General features: G+C 32.4%; 1 protein-coding gene across 1 annotated transcript; it reads left to right on the forward strand.

Annotated features, from left to right (window-relative positions):
- Nucleotides 1–5,599: 5,599 nt before the first annotated feature.
- LOC125601543 lies at nt 5,600–7,299 on the forward strand. The gene is made up of 4 exons (XM_048773663.1): nt 5,600–5,794; nt 6,373–6,537; nt 6,678–6,741; nt 6,845–7,299. The coding sequence occupies exons 2-4, from the start codon at nt 6,407–6,409 to the stop codon at nt 7,130–7,132; spliced, it is 483 nt and encodes a 160-aa protein (XP_048629620.1). The 5' UTR covers nt 5,600–5,794; nt 6,373–6,406; the 3' UTR covers nt 7,133–7,299.
- Nucleotides 7,300–10,318: the final 3,019 nt, after the last annotated feature.

A 10,318-nucleotide genomic window follows, 5' to 3' on the forward strand; every position in this document is an offset into this window, starting at 1 on the left:
CGTAAATTTGATTCTTTGATTCTTTTTGGTTTTTTTTCAACTGAGTAAAACCTTTCATTTATTCGTCTGTTTGTTTCAGATAACTTTACTGTCGTGCCAAAGGAGCTGATAGAAAATCCAAATATATTACGTCTTTGAGGAAAATCATAAGAAGAAGACTGAGACTACGGCGGGAAATCAGCAGAAGAAAAAGAGCAAGACTACGGAGAGAAATCAGAAGAAGAAGAATAAGAAGAAGGAGAAGAAGAGCAAGACCAGGGAGGCATACCAGATGAAGAAGAAGAGTGAGACTAGGGAGGGAAATCAGAAGATGAAGGGAGTAGAAATCTCTTTCTGAGGGGAAGAAGACATGCTTTTTATGATATTAACTTGTGTCCCTTCTTTTCTTTTTTTTTATAACTTCCATCTTATTATTAATACAAATTCGAAGATACATAATCTTTATGTAAGTGATTTGTTACAAATTTTGGAATATAATAGTAAGATTGAAAATAAATATTTGCCGGTAGATATGCTTTCGCTAGCCCATCAGCCACCATATTATTTTGTCGTCGAGTCCACATCAAGTCTACTTCCCCAAGCTTATTAATCCACCATCTTATTTCACGTACCCAGTTGTATAAACCAAACTGCAAAGCTTTTGACTTGAGTATATCTATCAATCTTCTTATTATCTCCTTCAAAGATCACTCTTGTATAACCTAACCTTGACACCACAGAATTGTATAGCCATAAGTAGAGCTTGAAATTCTGCTTCCAATGCTGAATAAACTATTTTCCCTTCTGCATGACCTGTAGTAACAAAAATTCCATTTGAATCTCTTACTACCCATCCTCCTTCTTTTCTTTTGTCTGGATATTGAATGTGTTATGTTCGTTTTTGTGTGGATGTTTAGCAACTCAAGACCGATCAAAATCCACATTCCAGAAATTTATTCACAGCTATCCCTGTAATGGGTCAAATCCAATCTCAAACATAGTCCATCTGCTCTATCAACCTCTGTAATTCCTCTTTTGTCGTTACTCGGGGTTTTCATATTTTACAGATATGAAACATAAATAAATTATATCACATTATTGTTTAATTATAGCTAATGTACCAAAAATTGTATGATTATTTTTCTTTATGAAAATTATATTCATTAATTATTAATTAATTAAATTTTGTAGTTTCTATAAAAAAAATCAGAATTCGCTTTTTTTCTTTTAAAAACTCACAAAAGTTGGTTTTTGGTTTTTCTTCATAAATTGGTTAAATTTTCCAAAAACTAGTTTCCCTAAATTTTAGAAAATCTATTTATTAGAAATCTTGATTGGCAAATCAAATGGTTTCTCACAAAAACAAAAACTAGAAACTAAAACTTTTGATTAGATGAAAAATGGTTTTTGCAAGTTGAAGACACCAAGTTGACATCATCATGCTTTTTATCGTACGTACAACCTAAGACCATGACCTTGATATACATGTGTATAAATATTACAGGTACTACTTTCTTATGTAATGAAAGGTGCACATGGTAATCACCTAGTGAATGTGAAATGGAGCCGTTTCTAGGAGGTTAGAAGGCTATAACCTCCAACTTCACTCATGAAATACCAGCCAGTTCACGGCTAAAATGAACCCAATATGAGAACATTAACACCACGAGAAAATGCAACTGTGTTAGATCTGCTGACTCGGTTTTACATAAATTTTCAAGTGGTTCAAGACATCAAGTTCACCATCAGAAAATTAAATCCAACAGATACTAACAATGAGTAGTTCAACACTAGTCATTTTAGGGGCGTTAATCTTTTCCTCGCTCGGACTCGGACTAGTGGGTTATAAATTCTTTTTATTTTAAAAAGAGATTCCTACAACTATCTTGCTGACCCACAAGTCTGAGCTTCATGTTACTCTTTTTAAGAGATATGTCAGATCGAGGGCGTCCCAAATTGATTGAAGGGGATGAGAGTTTATCATTCTTAAAAATAAATATTTCGATCAAATCACACATCGCAGTATACTAGACCTTCTAATTCTTTAAGATGTTTACTAAAAGATTCGCAATATAACTAGGAATACGTTTCAAATACCATACATGAGTTACAAGACATGTCAGTTTTATGTATCCCATTTGATATCTTCGTATCCGAGAATCAACAAATTCAACTCCACATTGTTCACAAAATTTCGAGTTTGAGCAATCTCATGTAAATACCATGGAATAAGGTTTTAGCTTATTCATGGGGATTCTGTAAATATTTCATTCCAAAAATAAAAAAAAATAGTTTTTTTTTGGGAGATTGGATGCAATTACTAACATGTGCATTCTTTTTTATTTAATAATAATAAAAATTAATAAAAAAACATATGTTTTATTACCTACTTCAATTCAATGATATTCTAAATATTCTATTCAAAATAGGTAAAAATCCATCTTTTTCTGCAAATGTTATTTTGAACAATGAAATACAAATACATGAAAAAGTAAAGTGGTTAGAAAAAAGTGCTACTATATCATAAACATTTAGTTTTTTGCTTATACTCTCATAAAGTCCGTATGTCTAGTCTTAGTTAAATCTAGTTAATCGAGTATGTATAAGTTTTTTCGAGTCTTGCATATGTTTAGATTATTTCTATTCATGTGGGGGATTGGTGAAACTATTTTTTACAATCCTATTGGACTGAGTAAAAATTAAGTATATATAGAATTTTACAAGCCAATTGGGCTGAGTAAAAAATCTAATCTAATGTGAAGTAAATGTTGTATTTTATATGGAGAAAATCCATTATATTTGGAAGCCCATGAGCTGAGTAAAATGATTGGAAAAGCCTTTTACTAAGTTGATGGCTAAGTTAAATATATATTTGGTGACAAATGGCTTAAACTAAGTAAACTTGGTGACTAATCTAACTTAGTGACCAAGCTATGCAACTTATTGAAAAGTGGCTATTACTAAAGATCACTTAGTGCCTAACTATGGTGACTTAGTAACAAATGTTAAAAGCTTAAGCAAACTCAATGACACATGTCAAGTTGCTTTATGACTAAGCTTTGTGAATCTCTCATATAAATAGATATTTTACCTCTCCATTAAACGGACTCACTCATAAGTGAACACACACTCATACAATTGAGTACTCTCATATCATACAAAGTTCCAGGAATACCTCTAAGTCTTTCAAAGTAAGTTTCGAGAGTATAGCGTGGTTGTTATGTTCGTAGATTTTGTTTTGGATGATGCAAAACAGTCTCACGTGGTTTTATCCTGGGATTCAAAAATCGTACATAACCGTCTCACCTAGTGACGATTTATTGAGTTAAGGAAAGTTATCAAATCACAACTCCACGTATTCGTCTATTTTCACATCATTTTTTAAATGTTTTACCGTTTTATATTATCGTTATCATCACATTTTGTTTCGTAATTTTCAATCTGGATTCACGCGTCCTAACAATATGAACATAAAAACTGAGTAGAAATTGGTTTAAAACTTTGAGTGAAATTGGTCCTGAAAGGTATGGAGTATTAAATGTCGTTTTGGAAATTGTGAACTGATAGATATCGATAGTTGGACCTTATGATCTCATAAACGTGTAAGTGTTGTAAGGATTTATGGCTTAACAACAACAAAAGGAAAAATAACATATCTCTCGTCTAGCAAAGTCCTTAGATGTTGCAAATTGATTTTTCATGTTATACAAAACTGATTTTCTTCAGAACAAGATTGGCGAATTTCTTAAAAAGCTAAGCGACCCGAATTGTGTGGTCAATTCAGATATAGGAACATGAATCAGGATACCATTTCTAAATCAAATTTGAATGTTTTTACATCCACAGCAACTTGAAATAAGAAAATGAAAGGAAGAGAAAAATTACCAAGTAAGTGGATACATCTAATGAAACTCATTTGAAGCAAGTGATGATGGTGTTGGTTTCTCAGTTAATTTCATTTGAATATTTGGAAAAAGAGCTCATGAACTTTATTTGAATATTTGAAAAAAAAAGTTCATCCGTAGACTGCATTAAATTAATCCGGAATCTTAAGTATGGAACACTCCTAAAGTAAGTGATAAGTTGTTCTTTTTCAAGTTTTGTAATCATTTACTTCAGTGTTGACAAAAAGAAATTGCAAATATATATAATATTATACTCAGGATACTAACATATAGTTTGCGTGAACAATAATGAAACATTAATACGTTACAACTAGAGATCAGAAAAAGAGAGAGAGAGAGATCAAACATATGATCTCAAGTTGTAGCATATTTATCGGCTAATAAACTGTTCTTTGAGGTGGTTGATAAAAAGGTTGTTACTTGGACTTAGTCTCTGCTGGGCGGGGGTTTTAAATCTGATCCGTCTTAGGTTATTAAAGATCAACACAAATACAAGCATAAAACATTTAAGTATCCAGACAAGAAAAGAAGGGTCGCATGTTGTCAAAAAAAAAAAAAAAGAAGGGTCGCATTGCACACAAGTTATATCACAAAAAGCATATGTATTCTCCTCAGAAGAGATTTCTACTCCCTTCTTCTTCTGATTTCCCTCCTTGGTCTTGCTTTCTTATTCTCATTTTTACTTTGTAGATTAAGAGTTAAAAGTTGTTGAAATCGGATGATATTGATACTTGTAAATACATTAAATTGGAACAAAAAAGTAAAAGAGAAACATAAAATATTGCTAAAAACTAATTTATTTTAGATAATATTAATACTCGTGAATATATTCAATATGAATAAGAAAGAATTGTACGAAAAAGATATAAAAACAACAACAACCATCTTTAATTACACAAAAAAAAATGGAAAATATTTGAAAATATTTGAAAATTTTGAAGGTTCCGGATCAAACTTACCTTACTATTAGTGTTGTTATAATACTTAAATTTATGTAATTTCATGTAATTTTAAATACTTTTTGTTAAGTTTCTTTTGTATATTATTGTTGTCCAAATCTAGTTTAACATATTTTAAAGTTTTATTTAATTTTATGTGTAAAATTTAAAATCTGTAAAAAAAATTAAAATATTTATGAGATATAATTTTTTAAAGATTAAAATAATAAACGAGAAAATATTATGAATCATACATGTGATGTGTGATTGTAGGGACCAAAATACAAAGAAAAATATAAAACTTTAAATTTGAAGTTTTGAATAGTGAAACTTCAAATATAAAATTTCACTATTTGAAGTTTCGAACTTTCTTTTTGGAAATAAAAAAAAATCATATTTGAAATTATAGAGTGTCTTTTGGAGATGAGCTAAATTACTTTTCAAACAAAAAAACGTTGTGTAAAGTGAAAAAACTAGCTCTAACTATTTTCAAAACATGTCCTCTATCAGAAATTCTAAAATAATATTAAAGACAATATTTTGTGATTAGCTAATAAGAGTGTTAAGAAATCAGATGTCAATATGAAATAAGTATGTTAAATCGTCGGTGACATTAATTTGATAGATATTTACGAGGAGAGGGGTTAGGCACCGGCTGTACCCAAAAAGGCGAAACAGAACAAATGCAACTGAAGAAAAAAAGCTGTATACAACACAGATATTTAAAAAATTCAAAAAATTATGAAATATATTAATTAAAAATTGAATAACTGATAAGCGTTTTACTACGCAAAAAGAGAAATAAATATAGAAATAAATGAAAATAAATAAATAAATAAGGATTCCATTGCGTTGTTGTGTGCAGGTTATCTCTTTTCTCTTTGCCTTTGCTATTAACCTAAGAGCCATTAGACTTTTCTTTAGATCTATCTTAAAGCTACTTGTCTCTTCTCCAAAGACGGATAGCTTCAGGTAATCTCTCTCGGACACATTTGATGTTTTCTGATCTAGTGTGAGTTAAAACTGATCTGAATCTGTGTGTCTCTGCTGAAGATCCTGTAATAGATATGGATCTCAAACTAATATTTTCCGGATTCTTCACGTATATTCCATTTTCATCTAGCTAGATCATCGTTTATGTTCTTCTCCAGATGTTTTTATTCTAATATCAAAATCAAGCAGTTGAATTTCTCATGTTGGTTGAGTTAAGACTTTTTTCTCATGGCTAATTTTTTAAATAAAGAAAAGAAAATCCAAGTCTCCACTATGATCTTGACAGGATCACTATATATTTTTAAATTCATAAATTACTAACTAATAAATTTCCTCAGGAAACATTATCGTGGATTTGTCAAGTGGCTAAATATAATTCAATAATGAATAAGGTTCCTGATTAATTAATTAAATTATACGGTATTGAGACCAGATCTCCATAAGAAACACGTTACCGTTTGACCACCTCTTTCTCTTCCATTATCATATAAATATCTTTTTCTCTCCTCATCGATCTCTCTCTCTCTCTCTCTCTCTCTCGCTTGTTAATTTGATAGGTTCCTTAGAGCAGCAACTAAGAAGAAGAAGAAGATGATGATGAACAGCTGTGGACTCCAGCAAAACTCCGAGATGAGGAGAGACACCGTTGTTTGCCCTAAACCACGCCGTGTCGGTGTACTCAACAACCATCACCTTGCTCGATCTCTTCGATGGCAAGTCAGGTAACATGCTTTCTTTCTCTTATGAATAAGATCTAACGTTTTTGTTATTCAAAAAAACATCAAACGTTTTCATGACATATATATTTTCCATGTCATCAATCAAATGATTGACTCTTTGTTTTATGTTTTGTTTTATTAAGTCAGCAGATGGATCTACGCGAATCGAATTCACGAGGCAAGATATTGGATTTCATCCTCGCTAATGTAATAATCAATGATGATATAGCTACATATTTTACATATAAAGTTTGCTTTTATGTTCTTGTTATATATGTGAGGTTGATCTTGTGCATATATTTATCTACAGGGTAATAGTTATGAACAAGATCCGAAGATGACGTCATCGCCGCCGCTGTTCTTTACAGGGTCGCCGCCGACTAGAGTTTCTAACCCTTTAACAAAAGACTTACTCTTTCGGGACGAGCTTCTCGTGGTGGCTCCTCCTCCGTCCACTCCACGAGCAACCAAGCCACCACCGCCGTCGTGTCCTACGGTTCGAGTGAGTACTAACTTCGGGAACAATCCTACGGTTCGAGTCGTTGGATTCAACTGCCTTGACAGGGACAGACGCAGCAGCGTTCCGACTCTTGCATAAGAGTCTCCCAAAAACGCCGAAACGAGAGATAAATGCAAATATATAACACAGAAGGGGTAAAAAGAAATTTAAAAAGGTTTAGGAAATGATTAATGATGTGATCATGTTGGGTGTCTATTTTGGTGGAAAATATGTAAATGTCTTGAAAGAAGAGGGTAATTTTTCAAGGGGCTGTTATATAATTTTTGGTTTTGAGTGTCCAATTTGGGAATTTTTGTAAAGTAAAAAGGGAGAGAGAGAAGGTTTTGTGAGTGTTTGGTGTCTTTAGTGAAAATAAGAGCATCACTCTATAACAAAAGGAAAGAGTTTTGAAATGTGAATATATCATTACTCCATTGTATCTTATGTACATACGTAGTTATCAAATGAATTGTAAAGTTTTAAATTCTTATTTAGTCCCTTTGTTACAAAATTTGGTGATTAGTGGTGTACAGTGTACTGTCATTTATTCGTTTTGTTCATGTAAGTTTTAATATGAACTTTATATTAAATAAATGAACAATAACAGTATATGCCTAAGAATTTTCAGTTTTGTATTTTTCGATATTGTGCTAGTTTAAATGCTAGTATCAAAGATAATTGAAGGCATACTATTATTATGTGTTCAATTTTTTTTTGCTGAAATGTTTTTGCTAAATAAATGCATATCCACCACCGCTCTTCACCGCCCCAGCTTCGCTCCTACGGGCATTCTAAAGTGATCTTCACGAACCAAAACTCAAGAACCTGACAAACCTACAAGTCCACGACACAGCTCTTGCTGTTTTAACCTCTATATATACTTCGTTTCGTATAGATTGTGAATTTGTGATATGGCAATGGTTACAGTCTTACAGACCAGACAAACATGAGGACACGAATTCATTGTTTTCTTGTCTGGGGTCTATTCCGATTGTTTGCTTGCAATTTAGGAAAAAAAAAACTAATTCTTTTGAATTGTTTTCCGTGCGAGTAATTCAAAATATGTTTCGGTCTGTTATGTAATTAGAGCTATAATTGTTGTAAATTCAGATAAAACTGTCATAAAGTTCTGGTTTTATTCAAACTGATAAAAGTTCCTCTGATTCTAATGATTATTCTTGAAGAATTAGTTCGGAAGCATTTGAGACGAGAGAAACGTATAGTTAACTAAGCATAGACCATAGAGTATGTTGACATGTGTGACACTTACACGGTTCTGTCTTTTCTTTAATTCCTTTTTTTTTGTTGTGTCACAGGGAAACTATTCAAGACCCAGTAAAAAACCCAACTTACTGCGTTTATAGCTCTGATGTAGCAACTGGCTATGGAGTTTGAGATTTCTTTTTTTCTCCTGTCAAGAGAATCATTGCTTATGAGCGTGACCAAATGCATGTGCTTTGGAAGACCTTTAGCCCCTGGAAATGACCGTGCTTGGTCTATCATCTATTTCATTTCTTCTTGGTGAGTCTTACAAACTTTATTCCAAACCATGTCATAACCACCTTGGATACTCTGCTGTTTTCTTTGCCATTTGATAATGTTAAAAGTTTAGTTAAAGACTTAGAAGTTAGAACAAACGGATCATCCTTTTTTTTTCAAATTATCGGATCTTCTTCTTAATGTATCACTATATAAACACAATGTTGTATATCCACAATTACAGGATGTCGTTTATGGTAGCTGACGCTTGCTTTATCGCTGGAGCTACAGAGAAAATGTAGTAGTAGACATTAAGGACCATAATCCTTAATATCTACTACTACATTTACTTTACTAAGTTTGTATCTTCACTACCTGCTCACGAAGCGAACCGCTCTGGTTCAAGTCGTTTGTAGATGTAAGAAAGAAAAGAGGTGGTGGCATTGTTACAGTACTTCTGTTACTCTTATATGTCTACGCATTCTATTTCAGGATTGACACAAGAGAGTCAAAAGGATAAGACTTTTCATTTTGGGATTTAAATAAGCACAAACCTGAATAGTGAACTTAAAAAATTATCTTACCAAACTTTCAGATTTAAATAGATAATTTGTCGAGACCCAAACAGTTTGTTAATAATGAATTAGTCGAATAATGCATTAGTCGAATTATTCATACTAAAACGGCCTATTTAAACAAGCCCAAACCTGAATAGTGAATACTCAGTTTATATTAATAATCGGTTAATAACTGATGGCTTTTAAAAGCCAGCCCATAGTTGGGAATGAGTTTGTCTTATATAGTTTCAAGTTCTTGTATATTTGATTTGGATAAGTTATTGTTTTCAACGTATGTAACCATTTACTTCAGTGTTGACAAAAAAAAAACTGCAAATATACATACGATTATACTAAGTGGTAAAAATGTTGGGTGTATGTTAAATTTATAGAAGCAAGGGATTCCGATCGTCAAAAATATATATAATTTTTGGCCAAAATTTCTCCAAGATTCTTTTAGCTTAGTGGTAAAAATGTTGGGGTTATGTTAACAACCCGAGTTCTAGAGGTGGGTATGTTAATTTTGTCCATTTTTTACGAACTAGCTTCTGGTCTTTACTAAACCAGTACCGGTACTGCTAAGGATACATACTAACATATAGTTTGCTTGAACAAGAATGAAATATTAAGACGTTACAAAACTAAATCGTGTATTTTGTAGAAGAGTCAAAAGTAGAGATCAAAAGAGAGAAGGATCAAACATATGATCTCAAGTTGAAGCAAATTTATCGGATAATAAAGTGTTCTCTGAGGTGGTTGGAAAATCTGTCCACTGAGAGAGACGCTGTGTTATGGAACACTACGGTATTCGTCTATATTTAAATGGGGAATATGATTCCACGTTTTAGAAGGATAGGCAAATAGTGGAGACACTGAAGCTTGTGAAAGAGTTTTGGAGAAAATGCTGGAGAGAAAAAATGGCATATCAAGTTGGTCAAAGCTTGAACCAAGACACCCGGCAAATTTTGTGATGATCTCAAAGATATATGGAGATCTGACATAATGATGCTGCTAGGCTATGATAGATACTGGCTTTAAAAGAAAGAAGCAGATGTTACCTAGGTTGAGACCGATGATGGGCTATAATCTTGAGGAGAGAAGCATAGTAGAAAAGAGGAATTACAGAGGTTGATAGAGCTTGATGGACTTCGACACTACTGAAGAAGCTTCTGGTTAAGATTGGATTTGGATCCATTATAGGAATAGCCGTGAACACATCAAACACTAAAACAACATAACACATTCAATA

This window comes from Brassica napus, unplaced genomic scaffold (assembly GCF_020379485.1).
Source record: "Brassica napus cultivar Da-Ae unplaced genomic scaffold, Da-Ae ScsIHWf_2604;HRSCAF=3352, whole genome shotgun sequence".
Lineage (NCBI taxonomy): Eukaryota > Viridiplantae > Streptophyta > Magnoliopsida > Brassicales > Brassicaceae > Brassica > Brassica napus.